This window comes from Protomyctophum bolini (genome assembly GCF_963924005.1).
Source record: "Protomyctophum bolini genome assembly, chromosome: 17".
Taxonomy (NCBI): Eukaryota; Metazoa; Chordata; class Actinopteri; order Myctophiformes; family Myctophidae; genus Protomyctophum; species Protomyctophum bolini.
Genome location: NC_137878.1, coordinates 39,540,371 through 39,567,726, shown reverse-complemented (window position 1 = coordinate 39,567,726; position 27,356 = coordinate 39,540,371). Strand labels below are relative to the sequence as shown.

General features: G+C 48.1%; 1 protein-coding gene across 1 annotated transcript in view; it reads left to right on the top strand.

Annotated features, from left to right (window-relative positions):
- Nucleotides 1–27,356, top strand: part of ahdc1 (AT hook, DNA binding motif, containing 1) — a 64,235-nt gene that overhangs the window by 27,098 nt on the left and 9,781 nt on the right. The window contains exons 2-4 of the mRNA XM_080787265.1: nt 15,651–17,548; nt 23,300–23,728; nt 25,235–26,949. Of these exons, the coding sequence (XP_080643391.1) occupies nt 15,818–17,548; nt 23,300–23,728; nt 25,235–26,949 (3,875 nt within the window). The 5' untranslated portion in view covers nt 15,651–15,817. The remainder of the gene's footprint in view (nt 1–15,650; nt 17,549–23,299; nt 23,729–25,234; nt 26,950–27,356) is intronic.

Here is a 27,356-nt window from a genome sequence, read left to right as displayed (position 1 = left end):
ACGGTCGCATTTTCGCACATTCGCACATTCGCCACTGATGTGGAAGCTTGCATGGACTTTTTTTTTTAAATGCGAATTATTCGCACGAATATATCGCGTCGCTAATTCGCCAGTGTGTAATGACCTTTAGGCAGGAATCTGGAGGCCCGTTTCAAGACCAAATATGAGGCCCCATATATATACCTATGACATAATTATTTTGTTGATACAGCCGTATATTGATGCAAATAGTTTGACTGTTCAATATCACACGCAGCCATTACTCTCGACAATTAGCAACAACAACAACACCTCTCCTCATCCTGTCGTCCCTTCACAATTAAAGCCCACCCTGGGGAGTGGACACTAGTTCTCGTTCCTGCCAGTGACTCATCCTAATCTGATGGTATATAGAGCGTCGCAGGTCCCGCCCCATAGGGGGGAGAACCCAACCCTGAGTGAAAAGGCCCAGGATGGAACTCTAAGGCCCGGCCCAGGTGTCTCCCAGACAGCGTCTCCATCCCAGACGGATCGCCACGTACGTTCCAGACTGTTTGTCAAATAACTACCAGCTGGTGGGCTCTTCCGTCCCTCCCGGGGGGTCCGGGGGAGTGTGGCGGGTAGCAGGTGAAAGACCCATTATGTCGAATAGACCGCGCCGCCACAATCATTCTCACGCTGTGTGTGTGTGTGTGTGTGTGTGTGTGTGTGTGTGTGTGTGTGTGTGTGTGTGTGTGAGAGAGGGAGAGAGTGTGTGTGTGTGTGTGTGTGTGTGTGTGTGTGTGTGTGTGTCTCTGTCAGCCAGCCGTGCTTTATGTGAAGATATTTCTCCCTCCATAATCGCGTGTCATCAGCGGCACGTACGGAGATTGATTTTGTCATCTGGGCTCTACGGAGTGAGAGTCGGATTGGAAGGACCGTCCAAGGCCTCCAGACAGACTAATCTCAGCCCCCCCCGTCCCCCCCCACCCCCCCCCCTCCCCCCCACACTGCGGGGAGTCACAAATGACAAATATGGGGTGGTCAGAAAGTGAAGGCGGCGTGCAGAGCAACCTTCTGCTCTGATCTCATGTGACGAACCCTTTGCCACACGCTGCCCGCTAGGTGGCGGTCTAGGTCAGGCGAGGCGTGAAGGCATGTCGGATGCCGCCGGTGTGCGATAGGTTAATTGAAAATAACGTAGGCGGCTGTTTTGACGCGCAGCGTTCGCGTACTGTGTGTGTGTGTGTGTGTGTAGGGCTTTAGCTGTTAGCGCGGCGGAAAGATGACTCGTCTCTCCTAATCCAGGGCGCTCTCCGTGGTTCTGAATTGATCGATATACTAGCGCTTCATTTCTGCTCCGTCTCTCCCGCAAAATATGAACGCTTTTTGGATTATATATATCGTATAAACTAAAATGATAGGAATGTAAACTAGCAATGTAAAAACTTTTTTGAACAGATTATTTCGGGGTCTTGGGTTTCAGAGTAAAGCGGCCATGTCTTTCGGCACCCAGAGCTCCTATTTTGAAGGACATTTTGGACCGAGACCAGATTAAAAGAAATGTCTTCTATAAAATCATGACAGTTTTCAAAGATTTGAGTTAAAAACGTTTGTTCTTTGTCTGAAAGAATACATGTTCAAGGATTTCGCCACATTTGAAAGATTTTTCAAGAATAGCTAAAGTATAACATAATGCTTAAAACACCAAACGGGCTTCGCTGTGAAAGACTCTTTGTTCAAAGATTTGCGCCACATTTTATCCTAATATAATAATAATAATAATATCTCAAACTTATATAGCGCTTTTCTGAGTACCCAAAGACGCTTTACATGGGGGGGCTTTACAGAGGTAACAACAAATTAAAAACAACTTAATAGAAAGAAAAGGAAAATGAATAGAAGACATCTAAGCATATTATATAGCTTGCTGCTTAGCAGAAAAGGAAATAAATAAGAATAAGCTCTTGTATGATGTTGAACTAAGTGACGGAATGTATTTTCTTGTTGCAACGATATTGGAACCTTGGGGAGGGGCGATGGGGATTTGTAATGAAAATGAAAAATGTTTAATAAACAAAAAATATATATACAGTATATATATTTCCGTTGAACGGAAATGGCAGCTCATGGGGGCTATATAGGCAGTGGTGGAAAGTAACTAAGTACTTTTACGTAAGTACTGAACTTAAGTACAATTTGGAGGTATTTGTACTTGAGTATTTCCAATTCCCAGTACTTTTACTTCTACTCTCCACTACATCTCGGAGCCAACATTTTTACATTTACTTAACTACAATTATTGAAAACTTTACTTTACTTTGGTGATTTAAATTTTGATTAACCACTTCAACCCTATACATTTTGGCCCATTTGAAAATTGACGATCTACAAGCTCACAGCGCGACGCATTGTGAGCTTGTAGATCTGCTATTTTCAATAGATTTTGTACACATTGTGAACTTGACTAAAGTCCAACAGTAATAGTACTGTGTATATATCCAAAGAAATGCTTTATATAGCCAAGGTGCTATATAGTCCCCCCCCCCCCCCCCCCCCTGTGTTGTTATCTGATCTGAGACATACAGTACAGGGAAGAAAATACAGTTCTACTATACTCTAAAACACTTTATTTTAATTTTATTCCCTTACAGCTGGCAGGTTGGGGCCGTGGCCAGCGCTTATAAAAATAAAAAGACAGCTTCTCCTCCTCAGCCTCAGTCACGGAACACATGCCCCCGACTAAACACTCGTCTTAAACCACTTCGACGGGAGGAACCCCCTTTTGGTGTGTTAGCATTATGTTATGCTTTAGCTATTGAAAAATAGCAGATCTACAAGCACGTAGCGCGCCACCGAGTGGCGCGCTACGAGCTTGTAGGTCTGCTATTTTTTGAGAAAAAAATCGAAGAAACGACTGACATATAGAAACATAGCTTTTTCAGAGAACTTGTATTTGGATGTATTTGAATCTGATCTCGGGTCAGAATGGGCTAAACCAACTATGCTTCGTTTGTTGTAAATCAAATCGTGACAATAGCCGTCGCGTCTTCCCGGCTATAGGCTATACTTAAGCAGGGAGACGCGTTTGTGAGCCTATATTTTATATTTATTTTATTTCTATTACATTTCCACTAAACGGTCCACCTCTAATGCATCTAAAAAGCATCCCTTATGTGACCGTCAGCTCCCCTAGAGTTAGTGTCCAAAGTGTCCTCGAGCTAAACTCTGAACCTTTATATTCTAACTGCTCCTGATGTGCTGGTTGGTGCCTTGCATTGGTTTCAGTGTGTGGGTGTGTGTGTGTGTGTGTGTGTGTGTGTGTGTGAATCTTCTTCAGGAATGACATTCCTGAAGAAGATCCTAGTATAAGGGATCGAAACGTCGAATCTAATAAACCAGTGGAGCTGAGTTAATTTCATACCAGTGTTGCAGACTCTATTTTTCATCTTGTACTGCCTTTTTGTCTAGCACCTGGGCTAGAGTGGAGGTGCATGCTCCATTTCCTTGTTGAGAAGTTTAGAGAAACATAGGGTTTTTCAGAAACTTAGGGTTTATAGAAGACGAGGCTATAGAGCATATTATAGGCCTATACTCTGGACACCTGGATGGATGCTCTATGCTATAGTGCTGCTCTCATCATCCCGGTGTGGGGAGGGACAGAGGGAGGGAGGGAGGGAGGGAGGGGGACGGTGTGTTGAGGTAATTGCACGGGTCCAGGGGACATCGTCGGAAGGTGTGTGTGTGTGTGTGTGTGTGTGTGTGTGTGTGTGTGTGTGTAGGTGTGTGTGTAGGTGTGTGTGTGTGTGTTGGGGGGGGGGGGGGGGGGGTGGGGGATGGGAGCCCATGGTGTCTGTACAGCGTCACTCAGTCTCCGCGGACCCTCTGACCCAATTCCCCCCTCCCTCTCTCTCTCTCTCTCTCTCTCTCTCTCCCTCCCCCCAGCTCTCTCTCTCTCTCTCTCTCTCTCTGCCTGACGGTGTCTCTCTGCCATCCCTCATACTTTCGCATTCTCCTTTCGTCTCTCTCTCTCTCTCTCTCTCTCTCATGTGTCATCCTCGCTGACAACTCTCTGTATCTCTCTCTCTCTCTCTCTCTCTCTCTCTCTCTCTCTCTCTCTCTCTCTCTCTCTCTCTCTCTCTCTTCTCTCCTGTCTGTTCTCCGTCCTTATCTCGCCCTCTCTCGCTCTCTCCTCTCCGTTTATCCCCCCCCCACCCCCCCTCTACCACCATCACCCCCCCCTCCCCTCCCCCCACACCCCCCCCCCCCCCCCCCCCCCCCCCGTTATCAGCCTCAACCTCCCTGTGGATAGCCCCCCCCCCCAGCCCCCCCCCCCACCCTTCTCTCCTCTCCCCCCCACCCCCTATTACCGGCACTCTCTCGCTCTCTCTCTCTCTCTCTCTCGCTCTCTCGTTCTCTCTTCTATCCTCCATGAACTCCCCCCCCCCGTCCCCCCACTATGTGCTACACACACACACACACACACACACACACACACACACACACACACACACACACACACCCCCCCCCCCCTCCATAGTGTGTCGGTGCCGCTGCCTGTCTCTTAGCAACAACCCGTTAGAGTTCGGCGAGTGCTTTTTACACGTGCACGCCCGGGAAGAATCGCTTACACTGATCACGCACGCACACGCGCACACGCGTGTACAGTTGCACACGTGTACACACACACACACACACACACACGCACACACACACAAGTGTTCCTCCTTCATTGAGTGTCTGAGGGGTTTGTGTTGCTGGCAGGCCTGCGTCTTCCACGCCTTTTGTGTGTGTGTGTGTGTGTGTGTGTGTGTGTGTGTGTGTGTGTGTGTGTGTGTGTGTGTGTGTGTGAGGATTAGCGTTGCGAGCGAGGCTGCCTGCACGCCCCTCATGCCACTGTGCACAGCTGTCTTCTTTACACAGGTGGATGGTATGGTTATAATTATTATGTGTGTACAGTATCATAATGTATATAGGGCTTTTATCTAAGGCGCTTTTTACATATAGATTGTGCATTACATTCACCCATTCACACACACACACACACACACACACACACACACACACACACACACACATTCACACACCTTTACATAGATTGTGCATTACATTCACACATTCACACACCTTTACAATACAGATTGTACATTACATTCACCCATCATTCACACACACACACACACACACACACACACACACACACACACACACACACACACTCACACATTCACACACCTTTACAATACATAGATTGTACATTACATTCACACACCTTTACAATACAGATTGTACATTACATTCACACATTCACACACCTTTACAATACAGATTGTACATTACATTCACCCATCATTCACACACACACACACACACACACACACACACACACACACACATACACACACACACACACACACATACACACACACACACACATTCACACAACGATAAAGCGGAGGAAACCATGCAAGGCACCAATCTGCTTATCGGGAGCAATCAGGGGTTCAGAGTCTTCCTCAAGGACACTTTGACACTCTAAACCTCTGGGGGAGCCCACGGGGTAACTATATGCACAGTTGGACGCCTTATATCAGACAACTTATCAGACCTCAGACAACGTTACACTGATAAGAACCACCAGTAATGGAATGCGAGCACGCCGGCCGGCACCACATGAACCCTTCTTAGAGTATATATTAACCCATTCTGAACGGGGAACCCATACCCATGTTGGTGTTAACATCATGTTATGCTTTAGCTATTGAAAAACAGCAGATCTACAAGCTCATAGCGCGCCACCGAGTGGCGCGCTACGAGCTTGTAGGTCTGCTATTTTTTGAAAAATCGAAGAACGACTGACATTTTCAGAATCTGATCTCAGGTCAGAATGGGTTAATCAGACCAGTGTGTGTCCAGTGGAAACCTCGTATGAATCTGATCTCAGGTCAGAATGGGTTATTAGAGACGGCACCAGGAGGAAATCTACAAGCTCGTAGCGCGGCACCGAGTGCCGCGCTACGAGCTTGTATAGGTCTGCTATTTTAGAAAAAATCGTGGAAATGTGGCGCAAATCTTTGAATATATATATTCTTGCAGAGCCAACGTTTTTAACTCAAATCTTTGCTTCTGGTTGTTCCATGGAACAACATTTAATTCTGGGGTCCTTGACATGAAATAGTTTGAGAACCACTGAGTCATAGAAACATAGGTTTTGCAGATGGATGAGTGTGGAACTATAGTGGCCCTGTGGAGTGAGTGTGGAACTATATAGTGGCCCTCTGGAGTGAGTGTGGGACTATAGTGGCCCTCTGGAGTGAGTGTGGGACTATATTGGTCCTCTGGAGTGAGTGTGGGACTATAGTGGTCCTCTGGAGTGAGTGTGGAACTATAGTGGCCCTCTGGAGTGAGTGAGTGTGGAACTATAGTGGCCCTCTGGAGTGAGTGTGGAACTATAGTGGCCCTCTGGAGTGAGTGTGGGACCTTCTCCATCGCTCAGCCCTGCTCCAAAGCTCTCTGTCCTCAGATGGGAGGGAGGGAGGGAGGGAGCGCTCTGTGACCACGGAACCCAAACTGCTCTGACTCCAGCAGCTGTATCCCCTCACAGTCTCACACCTAATTAATGCCCCACGCCGCGAAGGTGTCGCGGCCGAGAATAACATTAATGTGTGCAGCTAGCTATAGGCCAGGGAGGCAAGGCACGCGCCCCAACGCACACACAAAGCCCTCTGCTCTTTGGAATGCACCTGAACACGTTGGAGATGTATTTAATATCACTCAATTTAAATATATGGGAGGGTGGTGATGCCCTTTGAAACAATGAATCTCTGCTCTGTGACGGAGACGGGCTGTGACATATCCAGTGTTGTTTTTGGCAGCACATTTCTATTTTAGTTTTAGTCATAGTCTCTTTTCACTTATAGTTTTAGTCACATTTTAGTCACCTGGAATGTCTTAAATGTCATGAGATTTTAGTCGACTAAAGGCCCATTCATAGTCTAGATTTTCGGTGGTGAGGTGACCACCGCTCCGGTGGTGAGGTGACCACCGCTCCGGTGGTGAGCTGACCACCGGAGCTGAAATAACGTTGAGCGGTGGTGAGTAAAAACAGAGAGAAGGGCTGGAGAAGGTGGCGGTGGTTTGCTCTTCACCGCGGCTCAGTGACGTCATGTTGTAGTTCGGTGGTCACCTCAGTGACGTCATGTTGTAGTTCGGTGGTCACCTCAGTGACGTCATGTTGTAGTTCGGTGGTCACCTCAGTGACGTCATGTTGTAGTTCGGTGGTCACCTCAGTGACGTCATGTTGTAGTTCGGTGGTCACCTCAGTGACGTCATGTTGTAGTTCGGTGGTCACCTCAGTGACGAAAATCCAGACTATGAATTGGCCTTAAATCTACAGGTGATTCAGTCGACTAAAATGTATTTTGGCGAGCCTTGATATATTTAGTCTTAGTTTTTGTTGGTGAACATTTTCGTCGACTACCTTTCTTCAGTCTATTTCTTTATCCATGTGCATGTGCCGATTGGCTGATGCTTATAAGCTTCTACGCCAATCAGTGTGTGTGTGTGTGTGTGTGTGTGTGTGTGTGTGTGTGTGTGTGTGTGTGTGTGTGGGAGAGTATAAATCTGTTGAATGTGTGTGTGCCGTGTGTGCGTGTGTATGTATGTGCGTGCGTGTGCATATGTATTTAATTAAAGCTCTTCCTCGTCTTTCAAACACCGGTCAGACTGTAGTCCTTAATTAATGAATGCTGTTAATTAGACGACAGGAAGAGAGAGAGAGAGAGAGAGAGAGAGAGAGGTGAGATAAGAGATGGGAGGATGTGTGTGCGTGCACGTGTGAGCATTCGTTTCCGCATGCATGCACAGATTGCTTGTGTGTGTGTGTGTGTGTGTGTGTGTGTGTGTCTACATACGTCCGCGTGCACGTTTGTTCAACCCAGTTGTGTCATCTTCCCCTGAGCAGAATGTGGAGGTTGGCTCTCTGTGTGTGTGTGTGTGTGTGTGTGTGTGTGTGTGTGTGTGTGTGCATGCATGCGTGCGCGTCGATGCGTGCAACCCCAAAGTCCTATACCACACAAACTCTCTCTCTCTCTCTCTCTCTCTCTCTCCTCCCCCCTCGTTCTCTCACTCCCTCAATCTCTGTCTCCTCCTGCCTGGCTTCTTCTTCTCAGCCCCCCCTCCCCCTCTCCCCCCCCCCCCCCCTCCTGCCTGGCTTCTTCTCAGCCCCCCCCTCCTCCCCCCCCCCCGCTCTGCCATTCCTTTGATTCGCTCGCTCGCCCCGTTCGCTCGTCTCTCTCTCTCTCCCCTCTCAGCCTCGTCTCAACTCCCATCTTCCTTTTCTCCAGATCTTCCTCATCTGGTTCTCCTCGCCCCCTCCTCGCCCCCCCCTCCCCCTGCCCCCCCCCCTCTCTCTCTCTCTCTCTCTCTCTCTCTCTCTCTCTCTGCCTCTCTCTGTCTCTCTCTCAAGCACCCGCTGACCTCTCTCGCTCTCTCTCTCTCTCTCTCTCTCTCTCTCTTTGTCATCTTGTCACTCTCTCCATCTCTGTCTGTCAGTCCCTCTCTCTCACACCCACACACACACACACACACACACACACACACACACACTCTCTCCCATCTCTCTCTCCCTCTCACACTCGGTGTCTCTCTCCCCCCTCCCTGGTAATCAGAGCCACATGTTGGAGAGAGAGAGAGAGAGAGAGAGGGGGGAGAGAGACACAGAGTGTGAGAGGGAGAGAGAGAGAGAGAGAGAGAGATCAGACGGCCGTGGACAGTTTTGTGTGCAACGTGGGAAGAAGAACGCACAGCACAACAACACTGTGTGTGTGTGTGTGTGTGTGTGTGTGTGTGTGTGTGTGTGTGTGTGTGTGTGTGTGTGTGTGTGTGTGTGTGTGTGTGCGCTCGCGTGCAAGCATCTGGCACAGCCTCGTTAGACTCTGTCTTTTCTTCTGCTTCTGTCAATGGCTCTGTTTATATAATCATCCCCACGTGCACGCACACACACACACGCACACATGCACACGCACACACACACACACACACGCACACATGCACACACACGCACACACGTACGCACGCATACGCACACATCATCATCATCGTCTCCAGTCTTCTGTCACCTCTCCATTCTTCTAAACATGACTCTCCTGGTTGGTCGTCATCGACCTCTCTCTGCTGCCCCCTGCTGGCCGTGAGGCAGAATGTGTTGTCACACCAGTCAGACCACAGGGAGGGGGGTTAGAATTAGAACAGAATTAAATAAATATATTTGGGGTTTTTGGTTCCTTTTAGTTTAGGTTTTAAGTTATTTTCCATAGAAGACAAAGGGAAGAACTTTTTCCACGTCAAGGACCCCAAATTGACATTAATTAGCCTCTACAAACCCAATCTACACAATCTACACAATCTACAAGCCCACAACGCGCCACAGCACGCCGCATTGTGGGCTTGTAGATCGGCTATTTCATCAGCATGCAACTAATTGTAAAATGACTTATACTGGATCTCTTGTCCACTGGTCCCTTCCTAACATTCTAGTCTAGTTTTTATTTGTTTTGACGAAATTGTCAGTATATTTAGTCTTCGTTTTAGTCACCGTATAGCTTAGTTTTCATTTAGTTTCCATTTTAGTTTTCGTCAGTGGAAAAAGCTTAGTCGACGAACACAACAAATAAACTGTGAATACAGTACAGCCACTTGTATCAAATAAACTGTGAATACAGTACAGCCACTTGTATCAAATAAACTGTGAATACAGTACAGACACTTGTATCAAATAAACTGTGAATACAGTACAGCCACTTGTATCAAATTAACTGTGAATACAGTACAGCCACTTGTATCAAATAAACTGTGAATACAGTACAGCCACTTGTATCAAATAAACTGTGAATACAGTACAGCCACTTGTATCAAATAAACTGTGAATACAGTACAGCCACTTGTATCAAATAAACTGTGAATACAGTACAGCCACTTGTGTCAAATAAACTGTGAATACAGTACAGCCACTTGTATCAAATAAACTGTGAATACAGTACAGCCACTTGTATCAAATAAACTGTGAATACAGTACAGCCACTTGTATCAAATAAACTGTGAATACAGTACAGCCACTTGTATCAAGGTCAGAAATAAATACACTGTAGTTCAGGCAGTGAGTAAAGAGGAAGATTGATGATAAATCTGAGCTATTATTATTATTATTATTGTGCCTGATATAAGATGTCAACAGTGTGTGAGCATAGCAACAGAGGTGTACAGTATGCTGATATTAATTATACTTATGGACACTATACTATAGTTTACCCATTTTTGGGCAGGAACCCCTTTTGGCGTATTAAGCATTGTGTTATGCTTTAGCTGTTGAAAAATAGCAGATCTATACAAGCTCATAGCTACGAGCTGGTAGATCTGCTATTTTTCAAAACAATTGTGAAACTGTGCCTGCAGGCTCAAATCTTTGAATGAATATTCTTTCAGAGCAAACGTTTTTTTACTCAAATATTTGCTTCTGGGGGGGGGGTCCCTGTGGAACTACTTATTTTCAGATGGGGGTCCGCAGCCAAATACAGATAATTCTGGGGGTCCTTGACATGGGAAAAGGTTGAGCACTGCTGACATAGAAAACATGTTTTTCCAGAAAACTGTTAGGATGTAGAAGACATTTTTCTTAGAATCGTCCTCCGTTCAAAATGGGTTAATCCATTCTGTACCGGAACACCCTTTTGGTGTTTTAACTAAGTATGATGTTATACTTTAGCTATTGAAAAATAGCAGATCTACAAGCTCATAGGTTGTATTTTATTTTAATTGTGAAAATGCGGCACAAATCTTCGAATGAATATTCTTTCAGAGCGAACGTTTTTTTTTACTCAAATCTTTGCTTCTGGGAGGTCCCTCCCTGGAGAACTACATATTTTCAGATGGCGGTCCTTGACAAGGAAAAAAGGTTGAGCACCGCTGACATAGAAAACATGTTTTTCCAGAAAACTGTTAGGATTTAGAAGACTTTATTTTATTTATTTTTAGAATCTTCCTCGGTTCAAAACGGGTTAAGGAAACGAATCACGACTTCAATTCACGATTCACGATCAGGGGCAGAATGTCAGCGACGAGTCACGACCACATAATCCACATACAGTAGAGACAGTAATGATTGTGATGATTCACACATCCTTTGCTCTCAGATATATACACAGCTTTTTGGCAGAGAGAGAGTGTGTGCGCGTGTGTGTGTGTGTGTGTGCGTGTGCGTGTATTAGAATAGAATACGCTACTAGTAGTGTTTAGGCTTTGCTGCCGAACCTGATTATTCTCAATAAAAGCTACAGGCTACGAAAGCTTTTATTGAGAAAAATCAGTTTGAGGGAAAAGGAAGTCGCCGCCTGTCGTTCCTGCCTGTCGACTACAAAACAATACTACAACATGACGTAACGATATCATCCGCTCCCGACAGGATCATACAGACTTTTGAAACAGAGACCAGGCTTTCCTCCGAGGTGGTGGAAAGCCTGGTGAGGCGGCGAGGTTAATCTAAGGGGGTAGGGTATAAGTGCTACGGCCTACGGGCCATGATGGAGTCTGAAGAGTCACTAAGGTGGAAGACCGGGAGTGAGTCTGCAGTTTCTTAATTAGTATCATCAGTAACAACCTGTGAAGTAGGGAAGGGACCCTGAAGTAGGGAGAGTTATTATGTGCGCACGGAGTCCGTTCAACACATTCATTTAATCATTTCATGCTCTCAAGAGTTAACCCATTCTGGGCCGGAACCCTTTTTGGTGTTTTTAAACATTACGTTATGCTTTAGCTCTTGAAAAATAGCTAAAGCAGACCTACAATGCAAGCTCGTAGCGCGGCACTCGGTGCCGCGCTACGAGCTGCTATTTTTGAAAAATCGTGAAAATGTGCCTCAAATCTTTGAATATATATATTATTACAGACTCAGAGTGAACGTTTTAACTCAAATCTTTTCTTCTGGAGGTCCCTGGAACTACATATTTTCAGATGGGGGGGGGCAGCGGGCAAATACATACATTTTTTGGGGTCCTTGACATGAAATATTGAGCACCACTGATACAGAAACAGAAAACTTAGAAGACATTTTTTTAAATGTCGATGTCAGGCCTAAACGGGTTAATCATTTTTACGCTCTCAAGAGTTAAAGATGTAATAAGGGGTCCATTTGGTTACCAACTCTGCATCATTTAGCTGCGTGGGGACCTCCTGGAACCCCCTCAAGGACCACAGGTTGAGAAGCGCTGGTCTAATACCATTAAATATGCAGGGTAATGAAGACGGTATACGGCGTGCCAAACTCACACCTCCTCCTCCTCCTCCTCAGTTTGAACTGAAATGAAAGAACACGATCGTTACACCTGTGGTGTAATGATTGCGCTGTTATATTTAACCCATTGAGGACACCCAGAACAGATTCTATATACAAATGTCTTCTATCTATAAATCATGACAGTTTACAGTATTTAACGAAAAACCTGTTTCTATATGTCAGTGGTTCCCAAAGTGTTTCATGTCAAGGAATCCCAAAAGTTACGGCCCCCCCCCCCCCCATCTGAGAATACAGAACCAACTATTTGAGTTAAAAACGTTCGCTCTGAAAGAATATATATATTCAAACATTTGCGACACGTTTTCACGATTTCTTTCCAAAAAATAGCAGACCTACAAGCTCGTAGCGCGGCACTCGGTGCCGCGCTATGAGCTTGTAGATCTGCTATTTTTTTTCAATAGCTAAAGTACAACATAATGCTTAAAAAAAACAAACCAAAAGAGGTTCCCCCGTCCTGAATGGGTTAATGGATTACAGCATAATATGTAAATGACACTCTCAGATATTGACGTTGGGGACGGCGTTCCTGTCACACGAGGGAGAGAGTCATCAAACCAGATCTGACGCCTCGCGTCAACGTTTTGATCCATTTCTTAACTTCGTCTTTTTTCCCGCGTTGACATTTCTTTGTACGAGCACCGTTACGATGCGTATTATAATACTTGTCAAAAGATATTAAATTCACAATCGATTTGTTTGAGCGTTTTTTTTTGTCTTTTAGGATCAAAAAGATCTTTCCCCAAGTATATATATAAATAATAAAGGTGTTCTATTCCATTCTGTTCCGTGGTGTAGAGTTGATTTCGACAGCAACATTCTTTTAGTTTTAGTCATAAAAACTCATCAAACCTCAACAAAACCTCAACAAAACCTCAACAAACCTCAACATCAAAGCCACCGAGTGGCGCGCTACGAGCTTGTATAGGTCTATATTCGTTATATGTGAAAAAAGAATAAGAAATGCACACATGTCAAATGTCAAAGCAAATTCCTATGTGTTTTACACAATGGCAAATAAAGGTATCTGAATCTGAATCTGCTATTTTAGAAAAATCGAATAACGACTGACATAGAAACATGGCTTTTTCAAAAAACCGTCAGGATATAGAATCTGAACTCAGGTCAAAATGGGTTAATGAAATCAAATTCCATTTCGTTTTCGTAGTATTTTTAGTCATAATTTCATTTCTTTTAGATTTTGTCAGTGAAAAAAGGTAGTCGACGAAAATGGTGTCCTCCTACAGTTATAGTTACATGGCAGTTACGTTGGAGAACGATGTATCCATGAGTAACTGTCTTTTTGTGTATAATGTATTATTATATACAGTATGTGCAATTTTGTGAGTGTCTTGTAAGCCCGTGCAGGCTGGGCATCTTATGATGTAGGACACTTTAATAAAAACTCTATCTATCTATCAATAGAGCACCGAAGTCTGACGTCACTTTCAGTAGAGGGCGTCAGTCCCCAGGTTCATGTATTTGTTTAGTTGCATTGAAATCCCCATTGAGGCGATTTTAGATCGCCTCATATAGCAACTGTGTTTGAAAAATAAACATGTCACCCCGGCCGCTTCACTCATATGGATATGAAGAATCAACTGACTGAGAGAAAACGCTAATGTTACTGCTGCTGAATTAGTTAGATTTTCGCTAGAAGCAGACTGTATCATATATGAGTGACTGACTGTCGCAAACGATACAGAGACACCTCCCTGACAATAACGCCGAGACAGCTTGTTTATTTTTGGACCACAACGCTTATAGTAGACGATATTAAGATCACCCCATGTTGTTCTCCATAGAGAAATTACTTCCGCGAACCAGGAGGGGAATCGTCGGGATGAGCGAGTTACGTCAGGACTTCGGTGATCTATAGTCGACGAAATCAGCACAACTTGCGTTTGTAGACCATGCATATACTCATCCACTACTATAGTTTATGTTGTCGAAGACATTATTTTTAATAATCTGATCTCAGGTCAGAATGGGTTAAAAGAACCACATCAAAAAATGAAATATCCAACCGGGCCGATGCCAGACATATAAAACATGATGGTTCTGGCCCGGGCTCTCTCTCTCGGCATCCATCACAATAACCCATTCTGAACGGGAACCCCTTTTGGTGTTATAGCATCATGTTATGCTTTAGCTATTGAAAAATAGCAGATCTACAAGCTCATAGCGCGCCACCGAGTGGCGCGCTACGAGCTTGTAGAGGTCTGCTATTTTTAAAAAATCGACTGAGAACGACTGACATAGAAACATAGCTTTTTCAGAAAACTGTCAGGTTTTAGAATCTGATCTCGGGTCAGAATGGGATAATCACAGTGTGATGAATTGTCACGACGCTGGTGCTGTGAAGCCCGCCTCGGCTTTCTGCTCAACAACCACCAGAACTCTCTCTCTCTGTCTCTCTCTCTCTCTCTCTCCCTCTCTGGTTCTGATGGATGTCCTGACATCTCCACTAATCTCTCTTTCTCTCTCCTTGTCTTTCCACTCCATCCTCCCCTCTCTCTCTCTCTCTCTCTCTCTCTCTCCCTCTCCCATTCTCTCTCTGTGTCTCTCTCCCCTCCAGTAACCATGTGCGGTGATGAGCAGACTATAGAGAGAGAGAGAGAGAGAGAGAGAGAGGATAGAGAAGTGTGTGTGAGTTCTTCTCCTCTGCAGTATTGATGACCCAGTGAAGCCCCTGCAGAACTCAGCCAGTCAGCCAGACAGAGACAGACAGAGAGAGAGAGGCTGATCAAGCCCAGAATCAGAACCAGAAGCCAGTCAGCCAGACAGAGAGACAGAGAGAGAGAGAGGCTCAATCAGAACCAGAGATCTGGACTATAACTTGGTGCTTCCCGGCCTGCCTATAGCTTTGCTCCCTCCCTCCCAGTACCAGAACCGCACCGCTCCGCCCGCACTGCTCCGATTGAAGGTGAACACGCGGAAGAGGACATGAATGGTAAATGAGTGGTGTGTGTGTGTGACTGTGTGTGACTGTGTGTGTGTGTGTGTGTGTGTGACGTTGTGGTTCTGCTGGTTGCGTGTCGCGCGGTGTGCATGGGGGGGAGGGGAGGGGGGGGGGGGGGTTGCCACAGTTAATTGATCAGTTTGCCGTTGCTGATCATGTTTATATCATTGGCCCGGGTCCGTCACTTATACCTAAGGATCAATATTTTAACATTTTGGTTACGGGTGGTATTACAGTACTTGATTGTTTTCTATAGGTGAACCTACCATTACGTTTCTCAAACTGTCAAAGAGTGGCTGTTTCAAAAAGGTAATATACGTACCTCCCGTAATAGATTTCTCTGTTTCTTTTCTCTGTGTTTGTTTGTTTGTTCCTGGGCTGTAGGTGGCGCCGCTGACCCAAAAGAAGTGTTCTTCGTTGACCCAAAATAAGTGTTCTTCTTACGTTAAGAAGCGACGCAGCGGGAGAAAAACAACAACCCAAGAGAAAAACCTCCCCGATTCGTGACATCATCGTTCGCCGCCGTTGTCGTTGGCGAGAGAACCCGTTGGATGAGCAGCTCGCCGGGGGCGGGGCGGCTGGATTCGGGCAGAGGAGGAGGAGGGGGGTCCGGGGGGGCGGGCTGCGGTGGCGGGCCTCTGGCGGAGGAGGGCGGTGAAGGTTTGGAGGCGCCGCCACCGCCCGAGCTCTGGGCCGAGGAGGAGGAGCTAGGGGAGGAGGAGGAGCTAGGGCCCCGAGGGCCCCGAGGAGGGGAGGGGGAGGGGAACGGGCCCCTGGGACGTCGTCCCGATGACGGGGCGCCAGCGCCGCTGACCCTCGCTCCCCAAATCCCCGGCTCCGCCTCCTCCTCCTCCCCCTCCTCTCCGCCCACCCTGGCCAACGGGCTCCACCTGCACAGGAGACCGCTGGCGTTGGTGGTGTCGGGGGGGCAAGGCGCCACGCGGCGCCGGAGGCAGCAGGCCCACGCCAGCGCTGCCCCAACGACCACCACACCCCCCCTCACCCTCCTCCCCCCCGGGGGAGAAACGCTCAGACAAGGCACGCAGTCGCACATGGAGCTAGCCGGCGGCACTAAGCAGTGCGTGACCGCCGCTAACAACAACAATAACAACAAGGACAAGAACGGCGTGCCGGGCGCCTCGATGACAACGCCACCCAGAACTCTGTCGCCCGAGGAGGGGGAGGAGGAGGAGGAGGCCCCGCCCCCGCCGCGACTCACAGCCTCGCCCGCGCCCCCCACCCTCCCCCTCCCCCCCGACGGCCCCCCCGCCCCCTCCGGCGATTCGGCCGCGGAGAACCCGCCGACAACGGCGCCCGTCCTCACCGCCGAGACGACGACGACGGTCAACGTTCCCTCGAGCCGCCAACCCCCCCCTCCCCCCGCCGTGGCGCCCGCTGTCGACCCGAGCCCCCCTCCTCCTCCCCCCGTGGTCGAGGCGTCGGAGAGGAAGTACGCGCTCCGCAGCTCCGGGCGGCCTCGCTTCCCCTGCCACCTCCGCAAGTCGTCACGCCTAACCCGCCGCAGCACGGCCGCGGAGGACTCCTCCCCTTCCTCCAGGAGGAGGGGGGGCAGCGGCGGAGGGGGGGGTCACGAGGAGCAGGAGCAGGAGGAGGAGGAGGAGGTGATGGTGGTGAGGGGCGTGGAGGAGAAGGTGTGGAGGCTGAAAGAAGAAGAGAAGGTCGTCTTGAAGGAGGATAAGGATAAGCCCCTCCTCCTCCTCCCCACGGCTCCTCCTCCTACTTGTCCCGCTCAGCTCCCCCCCTCGGCCCCTCCTCCCCCTCCTCCCCCTCCCCCTCCTCCTCCTCCTCGTCCTCCTAAACCTGCTCCTAAAAGCGTGTCCCGATCCCGGAACAACAACAAGCCCCCCTCCTCTGGGTCTAAACTCTGTCCCAAACCACCGGTCCCTGTCCCTAAACCGGGCCCCAGGTCCAGGTCCAGACCCAGCAGCGCCTCAGCCGGGCCCAGATCTACACAGCCCAGAGGAGGAGGAGGAGGCGCCGGTCCTAGAAACAGCACCGCACCACCACCCCCACCACCACCACCACACCTCCACCAGTCCTCCCAGCACCACCGGCCACAACACCTCCACCCCAACCCCGTCCCGCACCATCGGACCGGGCCGAGGCCCACCGCCAACGCCTCCTCCTCCTTCGCCCACGGTCCCGCCAACGCCAACGCCGGCGGCGCCACGATGCACCACCGGCCCGTTGGCGCCAAGAGGGAGGAGCGTCCGGGTGGAGCGGAGCTCTCCGGACCCCCCGCCAAACGCCGCTACGTCGGGGTGAGTTCTTATTACGCCATGTCGTCAGAAAGGGGCAGAAACCTCTTAACTCCGTGTTCTTCCTACAGGACAAACAAAGGACAACTTTAGTTTTTTTCAACCAAGGTTCATGTTTTAGGTTGTTATTAGAGAAACTAAAAGATGAGTCTTAATTTTTTTTCATTTGCTGCTTTCTTTCGTTTTAGGGATTTTAGCTGTTTTTGACAGGGGGGTGGGGGCATTCGAGCATGGGGTTAAATATGTATTTTTTTACAACATTTTATGGTGATTTATTTTTTTATTATTTACTATAGTCCTAATAAATCCCAGGAAATTACATCTGGCCACAAAAGATCACAGGATCTACTGAATGTGAAGGAGGCCTACTGGGGGGGATACCTTTGTGTCATAGGCTCAATATGTCAGTTTGACACATTCAGTAGATGCCGTGATCTTTTGTTGCCAGATGTAATTTCTGAGAAATCGCCATAATATTTTGTACAAAAATACATATTTAGCCCCATGCTCGAATGCCCCCGCCTCGTCAAAAACAGCTAAATCCCTAAAACAAAAGAAAGCAGCAAATGAACACTCATCTTTAACTTTCTCTAATAACAACCTAAAACATGAACCTTGAAACCTACATGAAACTGAAGTTATCCTTTAACGTCCTATATACTTGATCATAGTACAGCGTCACACGAAAAGTAGCAGATCTGCAAGCTCAAAACGTGATGTGAAGCACGGCTTCTGGAGCTTGTAGATCTGCTACAATGTGGCTGCATGCTTTGAGATCTGCTATTTTTCAATAGCTACATAAAGTCTAGAATAATGGTTAAAGTTGGTTAGAAGCTACAAGGCGACACGGGCGCGTGCGTCCTTGGCTCTAAATGGGTTAACGCTATAAAACATGGTGAAATGGATGCAGAATTAGATTTCATTATATCCCCAGATTCGATATGAGCTTATTTTTTATCGAGTTATGTGCAGCTGCGTCTGTCGCTACCCACGGTCGCTGTAGCGCTGTGTACTTATACTGTAGCTTTTAGAACGGGCCTTGGGATGATACCGTAGTGTTTTTCCAACTCTTTTTTTTATCACGACCCGAGCCACGGAACCACCGTTTGATGACGTTTAACCCATTTTGGGCGGTAACAGAAGCAGAAACGGTAACAGAAGCAGAGACGGTAACAGAAGCAGAGACAGTAACAGAAGCAGAGACAGTAACAGAAGCAGAGACAGTAACAGACACAAACACTTAACACGGCAGAGTAGAGTTAGTAATGGATTAACTACCAACTTACGGCATTCCCCCTGTGGACTGTGGAGTCTATACTTAACCCATTCTGGTCAGGGAACCCCTCTCTTGGTGTTTTTTTAAGTAACAGTTTGTGGCTTTCACCTTATTTATATATATATTTTTTTTATCCCACGATTTTGTAACCCGTTTTTCACCCCTGTGTCAATGATCTAACACCCTCCACCAACCTAGTCCCCATATATGGGGGACAAGGGGAGAGCAACGGACTTGAACTCATGCTTCCTTCATGCCTGAGTGTCCAAGTTGCTCCTTTACACCTCCCAGGGGGGAGTTTCCCTGGTTGGACGTAGCGCGTGGAAGGAACACGTTATTCCAACCAGTTCCTTTCCCCTATTTTTATATTTTTATGGAGGGATAGACAGTAGGCTGACAGGGAATGGGGAGAGAGAGATGTGGGGATGACATGCAGTAAAGAACGGATCAGGGGGTCGACCCCGCGGCACACTGCCAGACTCGGGCTACCAGCCAGGGTGTCTGGACCGCTGAGCCACGGCCATTTTTTATGTGTGCGTGTCTTGCAGCTTGTTTGGCTCAAAAAGTGTCTATTTGTGTTTTATGATAATAAAGATATCAGCTATTTTACAGTCGTGCATTTAATTTAATTACTTCGTCAGACGGTCTCCCTCGAGAGTGCTTGCCTTCGCCCCCTCAGCGCTGAGAGTTTAGCTCCGCGCCTGATTGCACAATATTTCTTATCATAGTAAAAAAGAAATGAAGAAAATGTGACACAAAATATGTTGTTTCAGATTCTGGAAAACAATTATACTGGAATGAAAGTAGTAAACATTTCATTTATAGTAAAATTAAGTAGATAAAAGAAAATCAAATATCGGAGCGAATTTCAGAGGACGTAAAAAAAAAAAAAATCAACCTCACTTTAGTTAGTTTCATTTAATGTCCACAATGTGGACATTTGTCTTTTGTTCTCATAAACAACAGTAACAACAAAACAGCAACAACACTTTTACACACAATTATCTTCATGGCAAAAAGCAGGACATTAAATACTGATCTAACGAGACATGGTATCATTTAGTGCCTTAATGGCATTAGGAATGAAGGCATTTTTAACGACAGGTCAATCACGTTTGCATACTTCCATGTCTAGTGGGGTCTAGTGGGGTGTTGGTGACATGCTGACAGCTAGTGATAGCCTACTAGTGTCTAGTGGGGTGATGGTGACAGGCTGACAGCTAGTGATAGCCTACTAGTGTCTAGTGGGGTGATGGTGACATGCTGACAGCTAGTGATAGTCTACTACTGTCTACTGTCTAGTGGGGTGATGGTGACAGGCTGACAGCTAGTGATAGTCTACTACTGTCTACTGTCTAGTGGGGTGATGGTGACAGGCTGACAGCTAGTGATAGCCTACTACTGTCTACTGTCTAGTGGGGTGATGGTGACAGGCTGACAGCTAGTGATAGTCTACTACTGTCTACTGTCTAGTGGGGTGATGGTGACAGGCTGACAGCTAGTGATAGCCTACTACTGTCTACTGTCTAGTGGGGTGATGGTGACAGGCTGACAGCTAGTGATAGTCTACTACTGTCTACTGTCTAGTGGGGTGATGGTGACAGGCTGACAGCTAGTGATAGTCTACTACTGTCTACTGTCTAGTGGGGTGATGGTGACAGGCTGACAGCTAGTGATAGTCTACTACTGTCTACTGTCTAGTGGGGTGATGGTGACAGGCTGACAGCTAGTGATAGCCTACTACTGTCTACTGTCTAGTGGGGTGATGGTGACAGGCTGACAGCTAGTGATAGTCTACTACTGTCTACTGTCTAGTGGGGTGATGGTGACAGGCTGACAGCTAGTGATAGTCTACTACTGTCTACTGTCTAGTGGGGTGATGGTGACAGGCTGACAGCTAGTGATAGTCTACTACTGTCTACTGTCTAGTGGGGTGATGGTGACAGGCTGACAGCTAGTGATAGCCTACTAGTGTCTAGTGGCCGGTGTTGGTGACAGGCTGACAGCTAGTGATAGTCTACTACTGTCTACTGTCTAGTGGGGTGTTGGTGACAGGCTGACAGCTAGTGATAGTCTACTACTGTCTACTGTCTAGTGGGGTGATGGTGACAGGCTGACAGCTAGTGATAGCCTACTACTGTCTACTGTCTAGTGGGGTGATGGTGACAGGCTGACAGCTAGTGATAGCCTACTACTGTCTAGTGGGGTGATGGTGACATGCTGAAAGATAGTGATAGCCTACTACTGTCTACTGTCTAGTGGGGTGATGGTGACATGCTGAAAGATAGTGATAGCCTACTACTGTCTACTGTCTAGTGGGGTGTTGGTGACAGGCTGACTGATAGTGATAGCCTACTACTGTCTACTGTCTAGAGGGGTGTTGGTGACAGGCTGACAGCTAGTGATAGTCTACTACTGTCTACTGTCTAGTGGGGTGTTGGTGACAGGCTGACAGCTAGTGATAGTCTACTACTGTCTACTGTCTAGTGGGGTGTTGGTGACAGGCTGACAGCTAGTGATAGTCTACTACTGTCTACTGTCTAGTGGGGTGTTGGTGACAGGCTGACAGATAGTGATAGTCTACTACTGTCTACTGTCTAGAGGGGTGTTGGTGACAGGCTGACAGCTAGTGATAGTTACTACTGTCTACTGTCTAGTGGGGTGATGGTGACAGGCTGACAGATAGTGATAGTCTACTACTGTCTACTGTCTAGTGGGGTGATGGTGACAGGCTGACAGCTAGTGATAGCCTACTAGTGTCTAGAGGGGTGTTGGTGACAGGCTGACAGCTAGTGATAGCCTACTACTGTCTACTGTCTAGTGGGGTGTTGTTGACATGCTGACTGATAGTGATAGCCTATTACTGTCTACTGTCTAGAGGGGTGTTGGTGACAGGCTGACAGCTATAGTGATAGCCTACTACTGTCTACTGTCTAGAGGGGTGTTGGTGGTGTCGGGTTTCGGTCGGGTATCCCAGCTCTATGTTGGTGACAGGCTGACAGATAGTGATAGTTTCTACTGTCTACTGTCTAGAGGGGTGTTGGTGGTGTCGGGTTTCGGTCGGGTATCCCAGCTCTGTTGGTGACAGGCTGACCGATAGTGATAGCCGGCCCTACAACTTTCAGATCCGCAAAACGTTTTTCGCATTTTTAGCAGCGTTTCTCCATCTGTTTTCCTGAAAAACGCGTCCTGCAGTGTGCAACCACCTTTACTGTATGTATTTAGGCTTATGTCCATTTTTAAAGTTTTAAAGTTTTTATTAAGCATATAAGAGGGGTATGGACAGGAAAAAATGCAGTACATATGTTATGCTTCTTTTTCTATTTTTACATACAAATACATAGACCGAGAACAGACAGTAAACAGGACAGTTCTGATACTACATGGACAGAACTGTTTTTGAGTTGGTTTGAGTTGGTCACAAAACTGAAACTGAAACAAGACTAAACAAAACAAAATGAAAGACAAGACGAATAGCAACCCCCCCACCCTCCCAACTTTGACACCTTTTTCTTTCACTGTATACCTTTTTTTAAATATTTTAAATAGAATAAATAGTAGTAATAGCCAGCAAGGATTTCATGAGCATATGATATGATATGATATGATACAGTACTTTATTGTCAGTTCACACTGAAATTTGTCTTGCGACACAGCAGCCAAGTATGCAGAAACACATATATACAAACACAAAGAACAAGACAATTTACATACATAAAGACATGAGCAATATCCACCGCTTAGATTATCCTGTGGCTACTACATCTCCTGATTAAGCCTCAAGGTCGACTGGTAGACAAAGGACCTCTTTAGTCTGACCTTATTGTATGCTGGTACACCATATCTCCTTCCTGAAGGTAGCAACCTATATTCTCCATACAACACATGCTTAGTATTAGAGGTGATATTCCTTGCTAACCTTAGGATGCTGTTATCATATGTGGATGTATAAAGTTTCTGAAGTTGTTGTCCAACAATCTTTGAACAAATGTTCAGTTGTTGCAGCAGTTGTGACTTTAGGGCTGCAGACAGATAAGAGAAGAGAAGAGAAGAGAGATATGAGAAGTAGAAAAGAGAGAAAGATAGACGGAAGTATAAGGAGTGGGGTTGGTGTGCGGAGTAGGAGGGGAACATCATTAATTTTTTTTCACTTAATTTTTATTGAAGGAAGAACATACAAACAAAAGAACTCAACTAACAAGACAATAAGGGAAAGAAAAAGAAAAGAAAAGGACAAAAAGTAAAAGAAAAAAGGCTGCATTTTTCATATTACAACAAACATTCAATGAAATCCTATTGCAATATCGCTATAGGCTGAGAGAAGAGATCCCACTTTTCCCACTTTTTATATAATTTATCCTCTTGTAGTGTCAGTATGAATGTTAGTTTTTCCATAGAATACAGTTCCTCAATAATGTCCATCCATTGATCTTTCGTTCATTATGTCCATTTTTAACCGTCCTTCCTTCCCGTCCCAGGTGAGGAGGATCGTGGTGAAGGTGGCGCGCATCCCAGTCAACCTCAGCCGGCGCCAGAAGAGCTACAAGATCTCCAACATGGAGACCACGCCGCACCACCTCTTCGCCACCACCGGGGCGGCGGAGAAGAAGAAGAGGGTTGCCATCGGCGGCTTTGAGAAGAAGGGGGGCGTGGCCGTGGTGATGGGGGGCGGCGTGGGGGGGGGAGGGTTCGGAGGAGCGGAGGGGGGCTCGGGGGAGGGGGGGAAGGGGGCGGCGAAGGCCCGCGAGCCCACGGCGCTGCTCCGCCTCAAGAACAACGGGAAGAGCGTCATGGTCATGTTCCCGCCGGGAGAGCTGCCCGTCATCCTGAAGAGGAGGAGGGGCCGGCCGCCCAAACAGCCGCTGATGGCGCCGGGGGGGCTGCCCGGAGAGACGCTCAACGCAGGGGTGAGGGAGATACCGTATATATATTTATATATACAGTATGCTTTTTTTGCGCATGAAAAAACATCCTGTGATCGTGTATGGTGATTATAACTGCCTGAAAACCACATTTGACTGAGGGACTGACATTGGATTTTTTTGGAATTTTCATAGCTTCAAATTGACATATTGGTTGTTCAGTTTGACCCACCAGTTTTTTGGAGATATGGCTTATATAGAGTATAATGTCTTGTCTTGTAAGGTGAGAAAACAAGCCTGAAAGGTTCACTTCGGTGGTGTGTGGTCTCTAACATTACACCTGGCTACATGTTTAAGCATTTATTTCATATTTACATCATACATCATATTCAGCTCTGACACTTATTTCAGACATGCTCTAGTATGTGAAGAGTCTGCCTGTCCTATTAAAGGAGAATTCCATACTAAAAGGCTTTCTTACCTTTCTTTGTAGTTGTTACGTCCCCACCAAAGAGGTCCAGGTGTTATTTTGTGCAAAAGCTCCTTATTGGCTATTTCCCCTACCATAAGCCCTAAATGAATTGCATTGATTTGAATGGGAATTGAATGGGGCTATGGGGTGTTGTGCTAATTTGCTTATTTCCATCGCTCAATGGAAGTATATATCCTCTCTTCATAATGTAAATAATATCCCAAGCGGCACACTTTACTACTTCTTTCGATGGAAATAAGCGAATTAGCACAACACCCCATAGCCCCATTCAATGCAATGCAATTCATTGAGGGCTTATGGCAGGGGAAATAGCCAATAAGGAGTTTTTGCACAAAAAAACACCTGGACCTCTTTGGTGGGGACGTAAGAACTACAAAGAAAGGTAAGAAAGACAAGAAAGCATTCTAGCATGGAATTCTCCTTTAACTCATAAAAAATAAACGTTTTCTCCTCTGGTGAAACGCTGGAGTTTGCACGATGGCAGGCTCTCAGTCAAACCTGGTCACACATAGTACAGGCATTATATGGGAAAAAAGGGGTCAACCTCCAACTAATTGCAAAAAACCAAACTCAGCTGATTTTGTATCTTACATTAGTCCTTCAATTCAACTGTCCTGAATAACATACAAAAAGTTGCCTGAAATTGTCACTCCTTGGGCTAATAACGGCCATAGCCACTGACCAAATGTGCTGACCTCATCACATTTGTGATGACGGCTATGGCCGTTATTAGCCCAAGGAGTGTTTTTATGCAAAACTAATGCTTGGAATGGACTCACAGCATCATGAAAACACCCTAGTTTGACATGTCACATGCTACTTAAAGCAAAAGGATATTTTGAAATGATTTGCCTTATATAGGATGTCTATGGTGGCCATACTGTACAGGCCATTTCCAACACTTTCCCCTCAGACAATTTCAGGCAACTTTTTGTATGTTATTCAGGACATAATGTAAGATACAAAATCAGCTGAGTTTGTTTTTTTTGCAATTAGTTTGAGGTCAAATTACATTATTACTGGACTACATGGTGATATTGTCTTTCCTCCTCCAGCTCAACATGGTGCTGAACGCGGCCGCCGACCCCTCGGCCAAGAAGCCCCGTCGGCGGCGTCTCACCAAGCTGCCGTCTCCGCTGCCGTCCTACGTCAACGACACGGACGACGTGCGCAGCGAGTACGGAGACGTGCTCTCCAAGCTGGCCTTCCTCAACCGCCAGCCGCCCGCCACGGGCCGCCTGTCGCCCCCCCGCTGCTGGACGCCCAGCGAGCCCGAGAGCTTCAACACGCCGTCGGAGAACCCGGGCATCTCCGCCCTGCTGCACCGGCTCACCGGGTTCAGGCGCCGCGGAGGGGGGAGGGCAGGGGCGGGGAGCCGGGGAGGGGCCGCGGGGAGGGGAGGGGGCGGCGCGGGGGGCGTGGCGGGAGGGGGCGGAGCCGCGCAGGCGGCCGCCAACAACAGCACCTTCAGCGACTTCTTCGAGTCCATCGGCAAGAAGCGCAAACTCAGCCCACACTCGGAGACCGGCTTATCCCCCCGGGGGAAGAGGGGGGGGAAGGGCGGGGTGGGTCGGGGAGGCGGGGTGGTGGGAGGGGGCAGCGAGGAGGGGGGCGGTGTGATGGTCAAGGCGGTCAGGAAGAGGCGCCCGAGGAAGAACGGCGCCCTGAAGGGCGAGGCGGCGTTGGCGTGCGCGGGGGGCGCGTGCGCCGCGGGGCAGGACTGGGCCAACGGGGGTGGGGCGGGTGGCGGCGGCTGTTGGGGAGAGGAGGGGGGGGGCTTGGAGAAGGTTCTCGGGGGCTATCAGGCCTGCGGGTCGCCCAGGGGGGGGTTCCCCTCCCGGGGGGGAGGAGGAGGAGGGGCGTACGGCAGCCCCGGGGGGGGAGGGGGAGGCAGGGGAGGGGGAGGGGGGGGTGAGGACTCACAGGGCCTGTTCGCCGGGTACTTCCGCTCGCTCCTGGACTCCGACGACTCCTCCGACCTCCTGGACATCTCCTCCTCGTCCCGCGGCAGCAAAGCTCCGCCCCCCACCGCCACCACCAACACCCCGGGTGGGGGCGGGGGCTGCGGGGGCTACGATCCGTCCAGCCCGGCCCCCGCCCCCCCCTCCTCCTCCTCCTCCTCCTCCTGGTCCCCGGCCTTCTCCTCCAAGCGGAGCCCCAAAGGCTGCAGCGGTGGAGCTGACCAGCAGGGGGCGACCTCCTCGTCCTCGGCCCGGTCGTACGGCTACGGGAGCCTGGCCGCGGCCCAGACCTCGCCCACCACCACCTCCACCGCCGCCGCGTCGTACCACGCCAAGTCCACGCCGCCCGGCTCCCTGGCGCTCTCCCGCTCTCCCAGCTCGCCCCACCCCGCCTCCTCCTCCTCCTCCTACGGCGGGGGGGGGCACTACTCCCCCGGCTTCTCCTCGTCCTCCTCGCCCGTAGGGGGCGGTGGCGGTGGGGGCGGTGGCGCTGCCACGCAGCAGAGGCCGCCCGCGGACTGCAGCTTCTCGTACAGCGGCAAGAACAACAACAACATCAACACCCCCGTCGGCCACCAGGGGGGGCAGATGAACTATTCCGGCTACCACCACCAGGGGGCCAAGAGGGGCTTCGCCGGTGGTGGGTACCCCTCCTCCATGGGGGGACGGGGGGAGACGGGGGGTCCCACGTCACCGGGGGCCGGAGGAGGAGGAGGAGGAGGAGGGGGGTACATGGCCATGGCCAAAAGCAGCCCCTTCAGCTCGTCTCCAGAGGCTTACCGACAGTACAACTCCAACCAGTGGAACTACAGGTCAGGCATTTTTATTCGTTTCATTTTTGCATGAAAATTGGGGCGATAATTTATTTGTGTGGACTATCTATTGTCACACCCATTCCAGAGGTGCTAAAATTTCAGGAATCTTTGCGGAGCAAATTCTATACTTTGGGGTATCTGTTTAGATGGTCATATCTCCTTCAATTATTGTCCAATTTCATTGAATGATACATCATATGAAAGCTTACATTCTGTACTTGAATAATCTGTAAAAATTGAGTTGAGGCACTTTTTGCTGGAGTCTGTCATATATTGTTGTTGCTGCTGTTGGGGCAGAAACCAAACCACTCCATCTCTCCATATTCTCCATAACTTTTTGTGTGTTTTTTTTTGTAAATGAATGCTGTACTATTGTCGCACAAAAGTAGCAGATCCACAAGCTC